Source organism: Hippocampus bargibanti, linkage group LG10 (assembly GCF_051943395.1).
Source record: "Hippocampus bargibanti isolate YZ-2025 linkage group LG10, ASM5194339v1, whole genome shotgun sequence".
Classification (NCBI taxonomy): Eukaryota; Metazoa; Chordata; class Actinopteri; order Syngnathiformes; family Syngnathidae; genus Hippocampus; species Hippocampus bargibanti.
Window position 1 is genome coordinate 9,355,432 of NC_142743.1, and position 23,509 is coordinate 9,378,940.

Sequence of the window (23,509 nt, forward strand, 5' to 3'; positions counted from 1 at the left end):
TCGGCGCCGCCGCCTCTTTGAGACAGGTGACCTCTTCTGGCTTCTCCGTTAGCAGGGAGAGCAATTTTTGGAAAGCTTGCATGCGTCGGAAGCCGTGCGGATTTGGGTCAGCAGAAAGCGTGTGCGCCAACACAGTAATAAAGATCGATAATACGAAATATAAAATGATTAAAATGACACTAAAAGTTTTAATTTCATAAATGAACTGTCTACATTTTTTTATATAGATAACGAATATAGAAAACATAGAAAACGTTGCTTAAAAACAACAGATTGACATCGTATACTATCCTGCCGTATAGGAGATGCCAGCGTGTCGTCATTTGTTATGATCACGTGAACCTCGCGTCAGCAATTTTGAATACTTTTCGATTCACGACCGTTTGACTCACGAGCGTTTTGTCGGAACGGAACCCGGTCATAACTCGGATGTTACCTGTATATATATATATATATATATATATATTTATATATATATATATATATATATATATATATATATATATATATATATATATATATATATATATATATATATATATATATATATATATATATATATATATATATATATATTAGACATTACGGCCTATCAAGAAAAATGTGTGCCAAAAATATGATATGATGCGCGGCAATTGCGATCAGGGATGGGATGGTTATATTGAGATTGTTTCCTACCATCTTCTTTGGTTCTTAGTAGCATGGGGGCGCTGGGGGGTCCGTCACCCATTCTTGTGTAGGCCAGCACTTGCAGTGCGTATATCGTGTACTTCCTCAATGCGCCGACAAGGAGTGAAGCATTCCTCTCTCCTTGTGCCAAAAGAACACTGGGGGTACGTTCGGAATCTTTCTCGGAGTACAATACCTGAACAAGTAAACACACAGACAGACACGTGTGCACAGACAAACACACACAGCACAGTATTCATGTTTCTGGGGGAAAAACACATTCCAGACGCCCTGCGGAAGGACCTACTAAAAATATTGTTGTCATCACAGCGGTCAACAACTTTTATTTTATATTCTAATCAGAGTTTGCAAGTAAACTTTTGTCAAGTTTCATGAAAAAAAATCCCAAAAAATCGCAGGAAGTACATTCCAGGAGCCCCTGCGGAAGCACCGACTAAGTCGACGACTTTTATTCTCTATTTTAATCAGAGATGTAAGTAAAGTTTTGTCAATGACGTTTGGACGGCAGAAATGAAAACAGATGATGCAACCTTTTGGTGATGATTACAGTGATTATTATTTTTTTAGCTTTATGAGCATGAAATGACGTTTCAGCCAGTTTTCATATTATTTTAAAAGCAGCCATTTAAAGGACAACCGACGTCTCTGGACAAGTTGTTTCCATAATTTGTAAAATGGCTTCAAATGACTTCTACTGAACGTATTTTACAAAGATTCCACCGCATATAGCTATATTTTATGTTTTAAGACTCGCGCTGAATATTCCGTAAGTCTTGTTTTTGAGTTGGTGACGAGTCCGTACGTGACGTCACTGAAGAAACGCCCCTGACCGAAAAAAGGACACATTGCAGCAGTCCTTCCATCACGTCAATGCATTTTGCTGGGCTATTTTGGTCTGAAAACGTCATGTTGCACCAAAAAGAGCCAGAAGAGGGCAAACTGGGGGCGGGACTGTCTGAGAATGCCCAATTCGCAGCTCAATTTTTTTGCAGATTTTGGACACTTTAAGTAATTTTTATTGGTGTTTTGCATTTGACTAAAAATATCATACTGCGTGTTTTGGGTATTTTAGATGCTATAAAACGTTTTTCTGATCTTAGTTAAGAAACAAAAAAGTGACGTTGGTTGTCCTTTAAATGTGATTACATTTTTGTAATGTTTTTCAATCTTCGTTTTTAGACGTTTTTGTGAACCTTGAGGCGGAGACGGTGTCTTTAGCGACAATTATCATTCTGGTGGGTTCTGAGGTACATGTGCAAACCACGCGCTGCCTCACTGCGAATTTATGTTGGGAAATTAAAAAAAAAAAAAAAATCACCTTACAAGAACACGGAAAGCAAAAATGTCAGTTGTGACTTGAAGGGAGCGCAAAGCAAAAAGTCACGAGGTGCTGGTGGCAGCTCACAGAAAAAAAAAATAATTGAGCGCCTCACGCCGAACGGAAACTAGCATTGCTGGCAGCTGCTTGTCCTCTCACAGCACAGTGGGCACGCTTGGGAGCTGCCGCACACACCGGGGAGAAACCATAAAAGTGTGCCATGCGCTCAGGGGGCCAAATGGATTATACAAGCAGATTCCTTTCCCTTTTTTCTGTCTAAATCTCCAAAACAATGGATAGCGGAGTTATTTTGTTTCCTGCATATTAACGCGAGCATGTCAACACAAGTGGAGACAAATCCCCTTTTTCTTCATTTCCTTTGCAGATTAAGACGCGGATACATTTTCAACGACACATTAGCCAAAATAGTTTTGTTTTTTTCTTTTTTTCCTCTCTGTGGTGTAAAAAAAGACAAGACACAAAGCTACACGTCGTCTCTTTAGGCTTGGCTCAAAATGGCAACGTACATTATAAGAAATCCTCAGGGCGTGCGTGGGGGATGCTTGAAAAAAAAAGGGGGGGATGAGCACGTCTTGTATTCGTCTCAGCGCGACTATGTTTTCGCGCGACATTTCGATGAAGAGCTTTGTGGCACGGTGATAAATTGCAGTTTCTTGTTGTTGGATGACACGCTAATGGTGGATCATCTTCATCCTTCGTTCTGTCATGTCAATCCGTCTAAACCGCACGGGCTTGAAAACTATGTCCCCTTTTTTAAATGTATTTTTTTGAAGAGAGGAAAAAATGAAAAATCCCAATAAAAACAATATGTCGAAACAGCCTGACAACATCAACGAATGCATATACAGTAAAGTCTCGTTATATCGATATCGGATATATCGATAGTCCCGGTTATATCGATACTATTTCTATGCACGCACGGAGAAAATTACATGCAAACAGGGTCGGATATATCGATAGTCCCGGTTATATCGATATTTTTCGGAGTCCCTTGAATATCGATATAACGAGACTTTACTGTAGTTAAAGTTGCAGGAACTTGGTGCTTGAGGTCATTTATTCGTATAATAATGAATGACTGTCTGTGTCCGTGTTGTCATATTATTATTATTATTATTATTATTATTATTATTATTATTATTTGTTCTTTTGACTTCAAGATGGCATCGCAAGAGGCCGTGCCTTTCCAGCAGATCCTGTATTTTGTTTTTCTACTTCTTTCTTTCCTTTCATTTTCCTTTCATAACGTTGCTGCTGTGAAATGTAAATTTCTTCACTGCGAGACTAATAACAGTAAATCCAATCCAATCCAATCCAATCCAATCCAATCCAATCCAATCTCACTGTGGTTACCGGACATTACATCATGGCCGGACTGTTTAAAAAAAATTATAATATAGGTAATAACAAATGTGTGACAGTGTCTGCACCATGACATTGAGGTTCAGGTGTAGGGTTACTAGTGTATGTGTGTGTGTATGTGTGTGTGTGCGTGTGATGTTTTATTTTCACCTTGTAACCAAGGATGACCCCATTTCGCCTCACCAGAGGGACAGGAGACCACGTGAGCAGGATTTTGGAGGAACTCACGGCATCAGCAGTCACATTGACAGGAGATCCCGATGGGACTGCGCGAGACACACACACAAAGACACACAAACTTTTTATTCGGGCCTTTGATGTTGTGAAAGTTATGATTTCGAGTGATTTTGAACTTGAGAATTGTTTTACACATCAGAGAGAGAGAGGAACACAATCAAATGTCCATCTATCCATTTTCCAGACCGCTTATTCCTCACTAGGGTCACGGGGGGTGCCTATCTCAGCTGTCTTCGGGCACGAGGCGGGGGACACCCTGAATTGCCAGCCAATCGCAGGGCACACAAAGACGTACAACAGTCACTTGCACACACACACACCTAGGGACAATTTGGAGTGGTCAATTTGCCTGCCATGCATGTTTTGGGAGTGTGGGAGGAAACCGGAGGACCCGGAGAAAATCCACGCAGGGGAGAACATGCAAACTCCACACAGGGAGGCCGGACCGGGATGTAAACCGGCGACCTCTGCACTGTGAACCCTGTGAAAAAGAAGCTTTGTTCTCTTTGTTGTTTTTCATTTGCCGTTGATTTTGCAAAATTCCTCTTTTAGGCAAACCTTTAAGGCCCACTTACCAGATTCAGCTGTGCGAGCGGAGACAGCATCACTCCACGGTCCGGGTCCAATGGAGTTATAGGCCTGTATCCGGGTCCGGTAATGAGTCCAAGGGTCCAGGCCCTCGACGGTGACCTCGCCGGCGGCTCCTTCAACTTCCACAGTCCGATCCTCGGCCAGTCCGTCCGTCCTGCGCACGCGCAGCCGATAACCCACTGTCTCCGGGCTGCCATTATACTCGGATTCGGGGAGAGGCTGAAAGTTGGGTGGAGGGTGGAGTTGGTTGAATGATTTATTCATGAAAAGTTTATTTTATTGTTTTTTTTTTGCCATCGGGTGGCTATTTTGCCACTTATTGTCAATTGAAAATGAGATCGCAGCTGCTCAGGACTTGGATAACAATGGATCGCGGATCACAAGTTTTCTGAAGCTGGGTCGTGATTGGTCGTTACCTGAGCCCTGAAGGCAACAGCAACTGTGATGTCAAAATAATAATAATAATAATAATAATAATAATAATAATAATAATAATAATAATAATAATAATAATACGACTACTACTGATAATACTACTACAACTACTAATACTACTACTAATAAAAAATAAATACCATGAAGAGTCGTACAGTATAGCAAAATCAAGCACTTATATTAAATGTGTGACTATATATGAGGCCACGAGGATGCTTCAGGCCTCATCACGCATACACACACGCACACAAACACACACACACACACACACACACACACACACACGCACATGCGCACGCACACACACACACACACACACACATGCACACACACACACACACACACACACACACACACACACACACACACACACACACACACACACACACACAGAAATGTCCTCACCCAATTGTTAAAACGTTATGCTGGTCCTCACAATGCTATGAGTACAAGAACACACACATACACACCAAAATATCCTCACTTTGTAAAAAATGACCTCACCATTGTTAAAAACGTGTGCCGGTCATGAGTACAAGAACACACACATGCACACATACGCACGCACACACAAAGTTTATATAGTTGATTACATTAGATGTTTTATTTTTTTAATTGTTGACTTCAAGATGAAACTGTGAAAGTGGCTGCCTTTACAGCAGTGGCTGTCTTTTGTTTTTGCTGCTGTGCAACATAAATGTCTCCACTGTGAGACAAATAAAGGTTCATCTAAGCTAATCAACTCTAAAAAAAAACTTGGCATAAAATACTGAAAACTCATTATCATTTTGACCCCCCCCCCTCACCAAAATATAAAGTGTGTGCCGAGCTGTAAGCAAGCTCTAGTACGAGCCGACGGTCCTACGCTGTCACAAAAAGGACACGGCAAGAAACATATTTTGCCTCCGTGGTCATTTAAATGACACAGATAGAGTGGGAATCTAAAGTAGATCTTAAAAAAACCTTTTACAATCTTCTCTCCTTTGACATCCCATCTCCTGATCACCCCTCCACCATCACCACCACCTTTTTTGCGTCTCATTCACCCTTCATCATCGTCATTGTCGCCATCCTTCCTTCTTCTTTCATTTCCTGTAACCATCACCTCACGTGCCCTTTTCGCCTTTATGCTTTGTCATTTCAGTTTCTTCACCATGTCATTATTTTTTACCATCCATTCGCTGTGTAAAAAAGCTTCCGAGGCCACGGATGAATAATATGATTGTGTGGCTGGCATCAAATTTGAGTTTTATTTCTTTCGCTATGCATTGATAACACTTGTAACGCTTCTATGCTCTGCGCAGGTGGCCTTGGATAGTTGAAGATGCTGTATGCTAGCATGCTGGTAAAAAAAAAGCTAGAAAAAATATATAATAAAAAATATTGTCATGCCCCACAGGTAGCCAGCTGCATGCTGTCCAAGTTTGATTTGACAGGGCAAGGCTCTCGTTTCAATTTCTTAAGTGGAAAGATTTCTACGCTCCACACGATTGCGCTGTGACAGGAGGAAACAAATGTACTGATGGAATTAAATGACAATTTTGTGCACATAGCGTGTGATTTGTCAGGTTTTGGGTTAGCAATAAAGAGCAGAGAAGAAAAGAGGTGATGAAAACAAATAGTCAGGTGAAGTACGGGTACATGAAAAGTCATGAAAGAGAATGCAGTAACAGCAAATACCTCATCACTGTATTTACGATCTAAAATCTATTTAAGTACATGAACAAAGTATTTGTCGAAACTTAACCCTTCCAGGGTGGGAGGTTATGACAGTGGACAACTCACCATTGTTATCGGGTTACAAAGTACATGAAATGGTTCAGAATCAGAATCAGAAAGCCTTTAATAGTCCCACGGGGACATTTGGGTGTTTTTGTACTCATGGCATTGTGAGGACCGGCATATGTTTTTTAACCATAGAGTGAGGACATTTCTGCAACGTGAGGACATTTTGGTGTGTGTGTGTGGTGTGCGTGCGTGTGTGATGAGGCCAGAAGCATCTTCGTGACCTTATATATAGTCACACATTTACCTCATTCACTACCAGATGTGCAAAAATGTGTCCCGTCCAGTGCCAGGTTTTTTTTCATTGTCACTCAAATTCCAGCACCCATAGAATATTGAGTTTTAGGACTACATCAACATTCAATGCAGCATAAGAAACTCTTCTTCTAAGATTCTCTTCTTTCATCAGAAAAAAATAATAATCCTAAATTAGATGGGCCTAGAGTTATATGAGCTTGAAATGAGGGCGGCTGTCCAAAATAAAATGCAATACATACATATTGGTTGATATAGTACTTTAACAACAGCTGAAGCTAGAACAAAGCGCTCACATGGAAATGTAGGTCACTTGTGGAAGGAAAAAAAACATTGCCAGAGGCCATGGCCAGCGCTTTATCGGCACACAAACAAGAAAAAACAAAACCGAACAAATTTGGGAATGGCGCTCAACGTCATATTTTCAATTCCCGAATAAATTCGTGAACGGCAGTGAATGAGTTAAGTTATCTTTGGTTTACTTGAGTATGTATTTATTGACTGCGTCCTAACTTAACTTTCAGCATTTGAAATCAGATATATGTAAGTTTTACGGTTTACCATGTCCTATTTTCAAGAATATGACATGGCATAAAAAAATTAAGGGTAAAGTCAAGAAGGGTTGCAGTCTTGTGGATTTATTTGGCCGAAAATCCAGCGACAGGAGTGTCACGGAGGAGCGTGAACCAGGGAACATTAACAAAAATGACGCAACTCATGCTGCAAAGCAAGATATCCTTCACCTTATTGGAAGTGGTGAGAATTCCCTCCCTCCCTCCCCGCGCCCGAATGAAAGAAAAAAAATCACATCTTGTCAAATGTGTTAAGAGTTATGACTTACATGTCGTGATTATGGCGTTATCAGTGAAAATTGCCGTCTCTGACCTAATTTTTTTTGCATGTAATAATTGCAACAAACCAACAAAACAACCATCTGTGAGAGTATTTTTAGGTCAGAAGCTGACCTTTAAAGGACAACCGACGTCACTTTTTTATTTCCTAACTGACATCCGAAAAACGTTTTATAGCATCTCAAATATCCAAAACACGCAGTATGATATTTTTAGTCAAATGCAAAACATCAATAAAAATGACTTAAAGTGTCTAAAAAGTACTTCAATTTGAAACTGGAAGTGGCCAGTTTCAGAAGGTCCCGCCCCCATGTTCATGGTGTCACGGCAAGACGTCTTGCCTTGCTCGAGAATCAAAACAATGGCGTCAGATTCGGAGAATATGCTTTCTTGTTACACATCCAGTTATGAATATGATTCAAATAGTTCTGAAGAGGAAAGCATACATGTTTGCAATTGATTAAAGAATTTATTCCATGCCATTTTGAGGCAACATTGGGGGGAAATGTCTCACCCAAAAAGAGGCAGAAAATGGCCACCGTGCTCCTGCGAGGGATTAATCAACCCGTTTCCACAGGCTGAAAAATTCCTTACGTGGAGCTTGTACGCCCTCTTCTGGCTCTTTCTGGTGCAACACAAGGTTTTCAGACCAAACAAGCATTGACGTGATGGAAGGACTGCTACAATGTGTCCTTTTTTTCGGTCAGGGGCGTTCCTTCAGTGACGTCACGTACGGACTCGTCACCAACTCAAAAACAAGACTTCCGGAATATTCAGCAGGAGTCTTAATCTGGAATCTTTGGAAAATACGCTCAGTAGAAGTCATTTGAAGCCATTTTACAAATTATGGACACAACTTGTCCGGAGACGTCGGTTGTCCTTTAAGCCCTGTCACTAATGTTCCTTTTTTGGCTTTAGTACATTTCTGGTGTCTGTGCTTCCAATTCGGGACGTGTGAGGGTATTTGCCAATTTTGATATCAGGGTAGTAGGCATCAATGCTAGTGGGTAAACATACACCGTCAACCTGAGGACAAATGATTCCCACAATGTTGTAGTTTGTATGCAGGTACCTTCCACCTGAAGCAAAGGCCAGTCTGCGTCGGAGAAAGGCTGGTGAGGTTGGACGGGTGTGCGTCAGGGGCTGCCTGTAAGGTTTGGATCAGCCTGGAAGGGCTGCTAGGGGGACTGGAACCCACGATATTCACCTGCTGCATCCTAAACCTGCGAGGAACACACAAAACATCACAAAAAGGTTATTTAACGGGTGTGACGTTAATAGAAGCAATAAAACCCAGTGAAATCATGCCATTCGTTGTTAGTTGGGTTATTTTTGTCAACATAAAGCTACATTAATAAACATGACAAAAATACTAATTTGCTTTAAGGTAACTAATTCAAAGAATGTTTTCCCATAGAAAATAATGGAAATTGTCATTAATCTGTTCAAGGAAATTATATTTGTTGTCTTTTTTTTTTCATAATAATAATACATTTTATTTATAAGCGAATTTCAAAACTCTCAAGGTCACAGAAACAGTCACAGGATAAGTTTTTCTATGGATGAGCAGCGGCAGCCACACGCGCCAGCGTTCACTCACCCCGGAAGTTACTCAAATAGATAGAAAGCCAGCTAATAGATTGCTAAAGCTAGCTAGCCAGAAAGCTAGCCAGATACATAGATAATAGATATACAGGCAGAGAGCTTTCTAGCCAGCTAGATATCTAGCTAGCCAGCTAGATAGCTATCTAATGAGATAAGAGTGCAATATGAGTTAATTTTGTTGAGGACTAAAAATGTGTATACCAGTAAGTATTTATTAGATTTCCTCTCTATCAACATGTGTTGCTCCACCATTTTTGTTTACATATTGTCATATCACAAATCCCATCTCAAAACCCACCAATTTAAAATCACATTCTCTGTATAACTTTATCTCTTGTTTTTTAAAACATTTTCTCTGTGGTTTTATTTATGTCCCTGTTTTGTGATTGTAAAGTGGCCTTGAGAGCTTTGAAAGGCGCTTATAAATAACATGTATGATTATTGTAATATATGTTGCGTACAAGTTGGAAACCTGTGACTGTTGATGTCAATTGTAAAAAAATGTTAGTGTGATTTTCATTTTCTACAGACTTTATTTCTCATTTTCCAAGTGGTTTTCAATTTTAGAAAATTAGTCAAACGTTTTCCAGATTTGGGAACTCAGTCCTATTTCTTAAGGATCGGCTTTATATCCTGCACAGATTACTTAGGATCAAGTGAGAAACATAGTTCACACTTTCTGAGCTGTTTATTTTAGGCAGACGGCATATGGACAATCCAATTAACATTCATCGCACCTTCCCAGGCAGATCACACAACCTGTGAAGAGAGCGAAAGAACGATGTAGGGGGATGGATAAGGGGGGCTCAGCTGTGTCACTGGCTACATATTTAGTTAGGGGAAAATAAACAAACACAAGAAAACGTGATAGCATATATCCTGACCGTTCACAGGGGAACGTTTGCCAGCTAAACAAATACAACCACACCTCTGATTGAACCGACAAGGGCCGAAAGAGACGCCGTCTGTCTTGGTATTTGTAAGGTGGGCTGAAAATGTGATCAGAATAAACATACAAGTACGCCACTCCATCGAATACCCCAGTGGTACCGACCTAATCCCACGTCGTGGGACCCACCCACACACAATCACACACACACGAGGCGTCATCCAATATGAACGGCAAGATTGAAAGAGTTGCATGCAGAGCGGATGCCGAACACAAATACAGAGATCGGTTTGCGGCTTTAACCAATTGTTCGCTGTTTGCCAAAAAGTGAATACAGCGGTACCTTGGTTTATGAACTTAATTGGTTCTCAGACAGAGTGTGTAAGGCGGAAAGTGTGTATCCCAAAAATAAATTTCCCATAGGAAACCATTAAAATTAGAATAAACCGTTCCCAGGTCCCCATAAAATATAATTTTATACTTTCTAATTTTCTAAGCCTTAAAACTACACAAAATATACCTTATTTTATGTATAATAACAGTGTCTGACACTCATGACAAAAAGTTACCGGACACCAGGGCAGACAACTCTGAAAAGTTGCCTGCCCGGCCATAAAGTTGCCTGCCCGATTTTTCACAACTTGAAACACAATAAGACTACTAATCGCAAAAAAAAAAAAAACCATTGTTGCAAAGTATTAAAGATTGATAATCAGAATATACGTAAACTCCTCTTTTCACGATGCTCTCAATGTACGTTTACGTTTTGTATTGTCATAAATTTTGTTAGCTTGTTTTGAGTCTCTCTTCTGGGGCTGAGGTTCTGGCCTGATTCCTAACCACGTATCCATTTTTCTTATGTTCTCTGTGCATCTTTTGAAAATGATATGCAAATGCACGACCTGATAACGCCCGGGAAAGTCCGGGCGCGAAGTTATTCAATGCAGGCTTCTGATTGGCTGCCGAGTATGTCAATTGTCAAACGAACCGAAATAAAAAATTGCCAAACGACCCGAAGTTCCGAAATTTCAAGTGAAGACCGCGAATATGAATGAATAAAAAAAGGAAAAAACAAACGTCATCTTTTCAATTCACCAATAAATTCGTGAATGGCAGTGAATGAGTTAATTGGCCCACAATGGGGAAATTTCCAATCTACAGCAGCAAAGTTGAAAGGGTTGGGGTGTGGGTGCGCCTTATATATGGAAAATGTTTTAAAATGTCATTCGTTGAAGGCGCGCCTTAAAATGTGGAAAAGTTGAAAAATATGTCAATCATCAAAGGTCCGCCTTATAGTCCGGAAAATACAATACACATTTTTACACTCACATATCAGTCACGGATGCGAGAATATTTTCTGAAAGCACTGCCCATGAATTAATAAATGTTGCCGACAGGTTGACAGATTATTCATAAGTGGTGAAATTCCTTGGATAAAAAAATAAATAAAGGAGCAAAGTGTAATGGCTCTCTCTGTCCACTCTGTAATGCTTCTACGGTTTGCTCATCACTTTCTACGCACATTTCAACCCCCCCCCCCACCCCCGTCTTGCGGGGTTTGCTATTTGCGGGAGGGTAATGAGGATCTGCATGCAGCAGCTGTGAAGGTGCTGACAAAAAAAAATAGTCTCATATGGAACTGTCTTTGGCATACAGGCAAAAACTGCCATTTGGGGGGGGGGAGTCAGGCGTGTGTGTGTGTCCATAAATGAGATAGCACGCCTGATGTGTACGTGCGTTTGCTGCTTACCTATACTGAGTGAAAGGAATGAGGTTGGGGATCTCCAGACTGTCAGCGTCGGCCTGGTTGTCCATCTGGTAAACAAGCCTCCAGGCGTCCTCTGCGCCGTCTTCCTTCACCACCTGCGAGCATCAAAGAGGCAGCATTGGATGCGATGAGATCCTTGAGGACAAAATCTGTTTTTTTTCCTTCGGTAGATTCTGGGGAGACGACGGCGCCCACCTGGCCTTCCACGATCCATCGCGAGATGGTCGTCTTCCCGTCAGGACCGGGTCGGAAACGCAGGGTGACAGTCCGAGGGCTGATGTTGGAGATGACCAAATTGGAAGGTGCGCCGGGAAGTTCTAGAGTGCACAGAAAGTTGACTTGAGTGAGAAAGAAAAGGCAAGAATAAAACAGAGGAAAGGAAATCTGTGGCGCATTCATGGCAGGGTTGTACGGTACAGACCCCACCTTACCAACGAGATACGTTACAAGCGGTCGTTCGGAAGGTGAATTTTGTTTGTAAGTTGATTCAGTGCTATATTTTTGTATAGAATGTATGTTTAATTCAAACACTGAACAGGGAAGTATAAAACACACACGGGCTCACAGTCGTCAAATAAATTCACACCTACTGTAGTACGCCGACATATATCCTTAGGTCTTCAGTTAGCCACCACTGAAGCTGCTGGTACCTAATTACCGAATTACGTGCCATCAGCCATTACTTTTTGTTATGCATCGCGTCCTCCTGGAGCCTCAACTGGGAAGAGGGATTTCCTCCCTGCCCACATACTCTACGCAGCCAATCGCAAGCGAGCTCGGCCGGAAAAAGGCGAGCAATACAAAATGTAACTTACAGCATCTCTGTCCGAACATACCCGCAAAAAAACGTCTGTGTAAGCTCTCAGTCGTACAGGAGTGGTCCATCGGTGAAAAGGTTTCTTCAGCCGTCATCTGTACTTATTTGAAGGTGTCGGACGTTTCGCTTCTTATTCAAGAGGCTTCGTCAGCGAACGAAAGTCTTTTGCTGCTAGTTTCGGCCCTATATAGATATCCCTACTGTCCAGACGTGGCGGTGCCAGACTCTGCTGTGATTGGTCCCTGCTCTCAGGTTGGGGGGAGCAGAGAACTACTCCCTGCGGCTACACTGATAACTTCTATTGTCCTGACTGATTACTTCTGTTGTCCTGCTTGAGTATGAGGTCTACGAGTGGCCTGATTGCCCCATTTGTCCTGGTATCACCTCATCAGCATAACTAAGCCTATGTTGCCTAAGAAGTCTGATCCAAATTGAACCTCAGCCCACCATGGCGATTTAGTGAAGGATTTTGCTGTTTTATGAAAATAGCTTCTTTTACTCCCCTTTCAAACCATCAATTTTTTTCGCCAAGATTTTTACCTCATTGTCCTCAAATCATAGCAGAGTCTGCCATCGCCATGTCTGGACAGTAGGGATATATATAGGGCTGAAACCACCAGCAAAAGACTTTAGTTCGCTGACAAAGCCTCTTGGATAAGAAGCGAAACATCCGACACCTTCAAAGAAGTACAGATGACCTTTTCATCGATACCCTCAAAAATGTTGGTATGTAAAATTATTCGTAACTTGAATGTTCATAAATTGGGGAGTCTCATGCCGGGATATTCTTTAAATGTTTATTCCCTGAATACAAGGTATTTGAAATTTCTCTCCGCCCAGATGTGTTTACTTTTTGGGGGTGCTTTTTAAATGTAAATCGAGTCGAGAAAATAACTACAACGGTCAGAAAGTGATAAAGGCTGCTGTAGTTCTTCACAGGAGAGGCAAGCGGCTCCTTGTACTTTCCGAAAGTCGTTTTGGAATGCAGACAGGTCAGTTTGCAAAATAGCGCAAATAAGGCTGGAGTCTGATTATATTTGGTGATTGAAATATCCAGAGTCCATTTTTTTGTACCTTTAGGCTGTCATGTAAATGACCATTTTCAGGTATGGAGGGCAATGAATTTAAAAGGGAACTAAAGATGATCACATTTTTCTTTTAGTTTCACCTACATAAAAAAAAATACTCCATCCATAGTTTTTGATCTGATTCTCATCACAAAGGTCAGGGGTCGCGTTTGAGTGTATCCAGGGCATTTTGGGACAGCAGATGGAGAACACCCTAAACTGGTTGCCAGCCAACCTGACCCGCATGTTTTTTTAGAATGTGGGTACTTGCAGAAAACCCATGCAGGTATGGGTAGAACATGAAGTAGTAAGTCTCTCTCTTTGTCTCTCTCTCTCTCTTGCTCTCTTTCTTCTCCCACTCCCCTCTTTCTCTCTCTCTCTCTCTCTCTCTCTCTCTCTCTTTCTCTCTCACTCATTTTTCCTCTCCCCCCCCCCCCTCTTATTTATTTATTTACTTTAAAGTAAGAGTACTGTCTGAAGCGACAAGACGATGCTGAGAAGATAAATGTCAGGCAGTGTGAGCGATGTATTCAACACACGGTGCAATGTGAGTTCATTAGCACCAGACAAGTGCGGGCAGGGAGCCTCGTTAATCATGTTTGACCCCACCCCCCTTTCCCCCCGCGTTAATTGCTCCATTTTCGCGTCAAGAACGGATGAAGGGGAACAGTCGGCGTGCTCGATGTGTTTGTGAAAAGGCAACAGCTCCTACGTTGTGATTTTCACGTCCACATTGCCAACAATATAATTACAAACAAAACTCTCGAAGCCCGCCTTATTTTGTGGTAGAATCTGCTGGATCGAACTGGTCACTGCCTTGCAGATAGACCATGACGGATAAACAAATAATTTTAGACAGATGCTCAACTGGTGTACATAATTCACTCAAACAATCACTGCAACATGCCAAGCAAACACATTTCAGAAGTAAATCAGCCAACTTCTGACCAGCATTACCATGATTGAAGTACAACACAACTATGGAAGATCTGAAAAGTCGACACACCCCTATTCAAGTGCTGTGTGAACACAAATCATTTTGAAGCCTTATCCACCAATATTTTTAAATTAATAACTTCTTTTAATTACGTATTGGCATTTAAAAAATTGCTGAAATAATGTGATTGCGTAAGTGTGCACACCCTATGGGTTGTTCGCAATTCATCAGTCCCATGAAAACTCATAATTTACCTCTTAGTAGCCTTCAAAATATAATATTTGGATGTTTTAGTAGGCTTTTCTAAACATATGCTTGCTTCCTAGTAGAAGCCTGAACGGTTTGTGCCCATCTTGACTGCTATTGCAAACTGTTCACTTTATTTCGGGGGCCAATCTGAGACGTGCTGATTCTCGTTTCATAGGAATCTCAAGGTGATTATTTGATTGTGATCACTCACCCTCTTTGATGACTTTTTATAATAATAATAATAATAATAATAATAATAATAATAATAATAATAATAATAATAATAATAATAATACCTTTAATTTCTAAGCGTCTTTCAAAACTCTCAAGGACACTTTACTCTTTACAGCATATAGCTAGCATCCACACGGGCTAACTAACGAAACCACGGGAACATTTTTGCTCAGAATGATGTACTGTAGTACATTTCAATAAACCACTTCAAACACAAGAGGAAAACAAAAGAATAATCATACGCAGATTATGAAATTACTAACCCTTATGTAGAATCATGACAGATCTCGTAATCGTATGATATGTTATGTAATGCAGACGCACTGAATGGTAAGGCCAGTGGGGGTGACGTACAATTTGCGTGAGACAATTTGCAGTGAATATATAATTGCCTGGCTGATTTTGCTTCCAGGCACGTGCAGCTGCTATTATACGCTGCCAGTTATTAGCTGGGATAACATTTCGCATCAATTTGCAGAAAAAAAAGCAAAAGTTAGCCTGGCAGGCGGAACACAGGCAATATATGTACAAGCTTGTTTCTGTTAATAAAATGTCAGTCGGCGAAGCGGCGGGGTAAAAAAGTAAAATAAAAAAAGTAATTCCATTTTTGCAGAGGTTCTCCTCACTCAATCTCAACAAGGGCGAACACTTCAAACTATGTTGGACGACTACTGGATAACTGCGGACACTCCAAGTCAGGGATGCTTAAAGGACAACCGATACCATTTTTTTCCTAACTTCTTCTTTTCCTTTGGGCTTTTCCCTTCAAGGGGTCGCCACAGCAAATCAGTGTCCTCCATCTTTAGAGGTTTGATCTGCATGTTTGTTTTGGCCAAGCTTTTACGTCGGATGCCCTTCCTGACACAACCCTCTGTATTTATCCGAGCTTGGGACCGGCAAAAGAAGACATATGTCCCTTTGCGGCTACAGAAGAAGCAACTCGCTCAGTAAAAGTCTCCCAAACACAAAATGGTATCATTCTATTTTCTCTATTCTCTATCATGGACCAAATTTGCATGATTTGTCCATATACTGTCAAATATGTATTCTCTAATTTGCTTGTAAACATTTATTGCACTGTTGTTTCAAAAAAACTGAGTGTTTCCTAACATCCTGACATCAATAAAACGTTTTATAGCATCTAAAATACCCAAAACACGCAGGCTGATATTTTTAGTCAAATGCAAAACACCAATAAAAATGACTTAAAGTGTCCCACAACTACTTCACGATGACCTCAGAAAGTTTCAGTTTCAGAAGGTCCCGCCCCCTTGTCCGTGACGTCACACCAGGATGGTCTTGCCTTGCTCGAGAATCAAAACAATGGCTTCAGATTCAGAGAAGATGCTTTCTTGTTACTCATCCAGTTATGAATATGATTCAAATAGTTCTCAAGAGGAAAGCATAAATGTTTGCAATCGATTAAATAATTTATTCCGTGTCATTTTGAGGCATCGGGACAGAAATGTAGCACCAGAAGATGACGCCAGCGTTGAAAATGGGCTGATTTCTCTGCTGGGAATTTGTCTCAACTAGTATCAAATAGTAGTCTTGGTGCAACACACGATTCACCATTGCGGTATTTATGTTTTTTCCTTCTAATTTCGCCATCAACACGGATCAACACGAAGTTTTCAGACCAAATAAAGTACAGTGAAACCTCGGTTTACGAACCCCTTGGCTTACGAACTTTTCAGTTTACGAACGTTACATTGATGAAAATTTTACCTTGGCATACAAACTATTTTTCGGGATACACACAGAGCTGCCACAATGAGTGATGTGTCGTTCGCAAACAAGCGCGTTCTCCTCACAAGAAAATGGTGGCCACTGTTTTTGTCCTCTATTCCCCGCCCCCAGTCTTCGGTTAAAGCCATGTGATTGGTCAAGAACGCAGCAGTGGGGGATGACTTTACAGACAGAGTTCTCCAAAAAACAAAATGGCGTATTTGGTTAAAGCCATGTGATTGGTCAAGAACCCTATGGTTTAAAAATTAAAGAGACAGGCAGACAGAGAGAGAGTGAGAAAACACACACACACACACACACACGAAAGGAAGATGACAGAGCTTGAAACAAAAAAAAACAAAAAACAAAAGTGTGAGAATAGTGAGAAAATGGATAGAAAACAGTTAAAATATCCCATCAATCAGGCTCCACAATTAACTCGCACAAGTCATCTGTACACTTAAAAAGCTATCAACCCAGCTAAACTGTCACGTCACAATCAAGGGAATGACAAACAGCTGACAAACACCAAATTTCACTTTTGGTAATGAGTGCAGTTGGCTGCAACGTCCTTCCCCAAGAAAGTTTGTGCCCTCCAAGAAATGCAGACTCACTAACCACTGACATGTACTAACCAACTAACATCTGACAATTATTTACTGCCATTTCTGTGAGAGACTGCATTGCGGAGCCTTAACGATGAGACAGACTTTGATAGGGAAAGAAACGTCCAGAAAATGTGTTGTGTAGAATGAAACCATGCTGTCCACATGTGACCTGGCACAAGTCTCCACAGAACGAGGCTACGGTCTGAAGAGAAGGACGTGGGCCGCACCACCGTGGGACCGTACACGGAGCTGCTAGGACATCGTTCGTCAAGGAGATTCCCGAAGCACGTCACTGGAGCCGCGTCAACAAATCACACCCTTTTCCCAGTCACCCGCTCATCCGTATTACACCCTGAGACCCTGCTTGCGATAAATGCGACAAACTATTTAGTTCCCCCTCGTCGTCCTGGTGACCACCATCCAGGATGCCGCGAAGATTTGACTGTTGTGGCGAATGACATGACTTTAATTAGAGTTTCCATTGTGATTGTTTTATTTTGTGATTTTCTTTTCTTTTTTATTTCTTCTTTCTATTCACCTCCACCGATGTTAGATATATTCGTCAGGGGGGATATGCTGGGGTAATCTTTAAACATGTCTTATATAAATGATTTCCGAGTCCGTCTATCTCTCCTTTTCCTCTCTGTCTCTCCTCAACCGACCTCACAATGTCCCTGCTGTCTACAAGATTAAAATATAGTGAGACCTCGGCTTACGAACACCTTAATTTACGAACTTTTCAGTTTACGAACGTCAAATTTTTGAAAAATAAACCCTACGCACTACCTTTCGCGATACACACCCACCACGGCTGGCGGAGTGATCTTCTGATCTGGCAGAGTGATCTTCGGATCTTCGGCGGAGGCACACAACCGAACAATCTTCAATATATTTCTCAGTAAATATAATGGATAGATCATTTTGACTTGGTGCGTTTTCCCGTGATCGCCTCTGATCCGTACGATTCTGTAAACAGCGTTGTATTTTTGTCAACGTGGCAGAATACAGATGGGAAAAGCCCAATATTATATATTTCATAATTTGTCGGGCGGATGAGCATTAAAACGACTCGCGGAGACGGATTTTTTGTCATCATGAGCGGACCGGCGGTAAAAACGACAACTGTAAGCTGGTGTCGTGATGATGATGTTGAGAGGAGGGCAACTCGCTGTGATGAATGATCAAATGCGAGAAACTTCATGAATACATGAATAGAGAAACAAGATAAGAATCCAGGAATCCAGAGTCTCTCTCTTCATTCTTTTGTTCTGTTTGAGCATCTTTAATCCTTTGGCCCTCCGTCTTTCTTTGACTAGTTTTGCTTTCATGAATTAATGAATATCCTGCGAATCTAAGAACTATCTGCATTCATCTTTTGCTCGCACTCGTTCTGCTTTTATTCATGAATTAGTCATCAGAAAGTGTTAACGCGCACTCACACACGCACCCGCACAAATCCTGATGTTCAAACCGGGCTTTCGCTTCTACGCTTCTCTACCTCCTTGTTAACTTTCATTGCATTTAGGACACGTTTTGTTCTGCCTCATGTTTTTTTCTTCCTCCTACTAATTTGAATATTTTATTTTTTAGGGAGGGGTGGCACTTTTGATGACCCCTTGTCCGTCCAAGCGGAGACATTTCAAATCAGCCCGCTTGCAGAATGACTGCTGATGAGCTGAACAAGTGCAATCACACTAACTCAGCGGGCACACCCCAGCCAAGTCCTCTCTGTGATATAGTGCAAATCACACATTGTGCGTGCTGCTTTGCCTGGAGCTGATGATTCAGGCCAAGTCATACGCTAACCGAGAGATGAGACATTTTTTGGGATCATCAATACTTGATTTGTACATTTTTCTTGTCAATTTCTTTAAAAAGTTGGAGGTGGTTGATGGGTTAGCGCATGTGCCTCACAGCGCAGTGGACCAGGGTTCAATTCTGGCTCCGTCATTCCTGTGTGGAGTTTGCATGTTCTCGCCATGTCTGTGTGGGTTTTCTCTGGGTATTCCGTTTTCCTCCCACATTCCCAAAACACGCATGGGAGGCAGTGCTTCGTTAGAGATTGAGCTGTTGTTAAAGTGAAATGAATAAATCAACATGTGTATATTATATTTTGTACAGCCGCCCCCATTTCAAGCTTAGATAACTCCAGATCTATATAACTGAGGAATTTTCTGATGAAAGAAGAGAGTCTCATGTTTCTTACGCTGAATTTAATGTTTAAGTAGCCATAAAACTATAAATTTGTCCTGCAAATAGAGTGAAATTGACAAAAACCCTGGCATTGGAGTGGACACATTTTTGAATGTCTGGCAGTGTCACTGTTCCTCTTACCTGGTGGGACGCCCGTGGAGATGCTGGACGACGTTACCACCCCCCGTCCTGCAGCCGTCAGTGCGGCCACTTTCAGTCTGTATGTGGTGGTGGATGTTAGGCCGGTGAGCTGGTACTGCAACGTGGAGTTGGACAGGGCTCGCTCCTCACGCCTGGACTGCACGCCGGACACCTCCCACCACAGCATGTAGCCTGAAGGGGGGTGGGCATGATGTCATTAACTCATTCACTGCCATTCCCTCAGACTCGAGCCGCTTCTCCTCCAGATAGAGAGGAGCCACGTGAGGTGGCTCGGTCATCTGATCAGGATGCCTCCTGAATGCCTCCCAGGTGATCCAGGCATGCCCCACTGGCAGAAGACCGCAGGGATGACCCAGAACACACTGGAAAGACTAGGTCACCCAGGTGGCCTGGGAACGCCTCTGGATCTACCAGGAAGAGCTGGAAGAAGTGCCTGGGGAGAGGGAAGTCTGGGCCGACCCTGGATAAGCGGCAGAAGATGGATGGATGGACTGCCATTTCCGAATTTATTCAGGAATGGAAAAGCATGACGTGGAGCACAATTCCCAAATTAGTTTGTTTTTGTTTTTTCTTGCGGGGGTGCAGATCAAGCGCTGGTCAGACCTCTGGCAATATTTTTCCCTTCCATTTTAGTGCTTTGTTACAGCTTCATTGTATTTTGTACAGCCAGACCCATTTCAAGTTCAGATAACTCCAGACCCATATAACTTAGGATTTTTTTTTTTCTGATGAAAGAAGAGAGTCTAAGGTTTCTGACAATACATTGAGTGTTTATCTAATCCTAAAACTCAATATTCTGTGGGTCCTGGAATTCGAATCACAACGACTGTTGGATCAAAGTTGTTCTCCTGGTTCATGTTCTTCGCTTGAATTGGTCTAAATAGTCAATCATCAGTAATCGCAATGATGAACCGCAATGATGAACAGAAAGATTATTTATTCTTGGAACGGCACAGAGAGAGCGAGAGTGAGAGAGAGAGAGAGAGAGAGAGAGAGAGAGAGAGAGAGAGAGAGGCCAGTGGGGAAGAAGGGCTGCTCTCCCCCCACAGAATGACATCATTTCAAAAGGAGCCAATCGGCTGCGACTTAAGGCGTCGAACATCAGACTGAAAACTGACTGAGTGTGTACACACTACAAATACATGAAGTTATAAGGTAAACTACACACACACACACGCACACACACACGCGCACACACACACACACGCACGCACGCACACACATAGTCAAGTTGATGGAGGCGCAAACGAGAACACGCACACGCGCACACACGCGCGCGCACACACACACACACACATGCACGCGCGCACACGCACACACGCACACACACATATATATATATATATATATATATATATATATATATATATATATATATATATATATACAGTGAGACCTCAGTTTACGAACTTAATTGGTTCCCAGGCAGAGTGTGTAAGCCAAAAAGTGTGTATCACAACAAAAATTCCCATAGGAAACCATTAAAATAGTAAATAATCCGGTCCCGGGTTTCCATAAAATATACTTTTCAACTAAATAAGCCTTAAAACTACACACAACATACCTTATTCTATGTATAATACATGTGCTATTGTATTGTAATGAAAGAAATACACTGCATTGTATAATAAAGTCACTTTATTTACATTTGTGATGGTCATTGATGACTTGATGGAATGGTTTTGGTGGTCCGAGGTCAAAGGGAATTGCTGTTTGGAAAGAGTCACATTCCATAAGGACTGTAATTAAAGGAAAAAACTGTGCTATAAAATAAAGTTGTTTTATTTACCTATATGATTGTCATTGATGGCTTGATGGAATGGTGTTGGAGGTCGAAGGTCAGAGGGAATTGCTGTTTGGAAAAGAGAGGCACATTACATGAGGACTGTAATTAAAGAAATAAACTGTGCTGTAAAAGAAAGTTTTGTTTACCTTTTTGATGGTCGTTGATGGCTTATGGAAGGAAAGTCACCTTCCATAAGGACTGTTGGTAACCTCTGATGTGGCTTCTCTTCTTTGCTGCTCATCATTTTTGCTGATTAAAAACCTCTTAATTGACACCTGTTGCTTTCTGACTTGTAAGGTCTTACGAAGCTGAGGCATCACATTATTGTTCATCATGTTGATGATTGTCATAGCCACAGTCTTTTCTGGATGGAACTGTTCGGTAAAAGCCTGCACATCATTCCACTTTGCCAACATAGCCTTTATGAGCTCACTTGATGCTGCAGCCATCTCCTCCTCCTCGCCCTCAGATGTTCTCAAACCATCCGTTGCTGGCTGCGCCGAACTTCCAGGTTGGCGCATGGCGATATTGGCGTGAATTAGCCAAGCTTTCTCACCTTTTGCAACAGACGCACCTTTGATGGCTTCTCTGTTCCGGAGAATGGTAGCATTGGTTAACTTAGCATAGCCGTGCTCGGCCACTAAATCACACAAACGTTCGTGTTTTTCAATTATCTCCTTCTTCTCAGCGACGGTGTGTCTTCTTGGGCTGAACACGAGCCTGTGGTGGTTTTTTTTCGGTCCCATAATAGTAAAATTATCAGCAAAAAGCTCCAAGGAGGCAATCGTGGAAAGTAGCGCCGGCTGGAGCGCTGTTCGGTCGTGTGCTTCCGTCGAAGATCGCTCTGCCAGATCCGAAGGTCGTGTGCTTCGGTGTTATTCCACCGAAGATTACTCCACCAGCCGTTGGGTGTGTATCATGAAAATAGTGCGTATTTCAAGGTTTAATTTAAAACTGACGTTCGTAAGATGAAAAGTTTGTAAGATAAGGTGTTCGTAAGCTGAGGTCTCACTGTGTGTATATATATATATATATATATATATATATATATATATATATATATATATATATATATATATATATATATATATATATATATATATATATATATATATATATATAATAGTCCTATCTATGACAAAAACCCTGGCACTGCAGTGGACACATTTTTGCACATCGTCTGGCAGTGAATGAGTTAAAATAGCCACATGTGTGGTTAGCATGCGAGTGTATAAAGTACATTGCTGTGCTACTGTGGCCCAACACGTAAATAAATGACATTGGAAAGTAGGGAATGAGTAAATCCAATCTAAAAAGTCGAAATCTCTCTCTGTCCCATTACATCTTGGCAGTCATACATCACACTCTGGTGACTCGTGCTTGAAAGCTATACACCTGAGTTGGTGTGTAGCTTGTGAGAGAATACGCCGTTCCTCGTGAGTCCCTATAGGCTAGCAACACATAGGATGAAAAGCAGGAAGAAGATTAAAGAATAATGCGTGAGCTGGCCGTGGCTCAAGAAGTTGGCTCACACTGTGCTGTGTGGCTAAGACAAATATGCAGGTGCTACTTGTGTCATTCACTCCGTGGTTTTTGGTTTTGGGTACTGTGTGAATGAAGCGAAGTGGAATTTTCACGTTGCGGCCGGCGTGGCCCACACGATGCAGTGAGGGATTTTGATAGATATCTTTGTTGCACCGTTTCAGCCAAGGAGTAGTGGCACCCTATAAAAAGAGGTTTGTAAAACACAATCTGGACTGAGAGATAAAGACGGGGTACTGCTCCACTCTGGTGTCAATGCGCATCTGGTCGGTAGGAATAAAGTTACAATATATGGTCGGACGTGCACTATAAAGTCTAAGATGTGCGTACGTTTGAGTCATTGGGTGATGGTGCACACAAGGGAGTTACAATGTTGTCG

The 23,509-nt window shown here is 41.7% G+C and overlaps 1 protein-coding gene across 1 annotated transcript in view; it reads right to left on the reverse strand.

The window, feature by feature from the left end:
* Nucleotides 1-23,509, reverse strand: part of sdk1b (sidekick cell adhesion molecule 1b) — a 326,663-nt gene that overhangs the window by 54,959 nt on the left and 248,195 nt on the right. The window contains exons 22-28 of the mRNA XM_089005907.1: nt 19,782-19,973; nt 12,003-12,124; nt 11,790-11,902; nt 8,618-8,768; nt 4,204-4,438; nt 3,542-3,657; nt 679-865 (exon numbers count right to left, since the gene is read on the reverse strand). Coding sequence (XP_088862033.1) covers nt 679-865; nt 3,542-3,657; nt 4,204-4,438; nt 8,618-8,768; nt 11,790-11,902; nt 12,003-12,124; nt 19,782-19,973 — 1,116 coding nt within the window. The remainder of the gene's footprint in view (nt 1-678; nt 866-3,541; nt 3,658-4,203; nt 4,439-8,617; nt 8,769-11,789; nt 11,903-12,002; nt 12,125-19,781; nt 19,974-23,509) is intronic.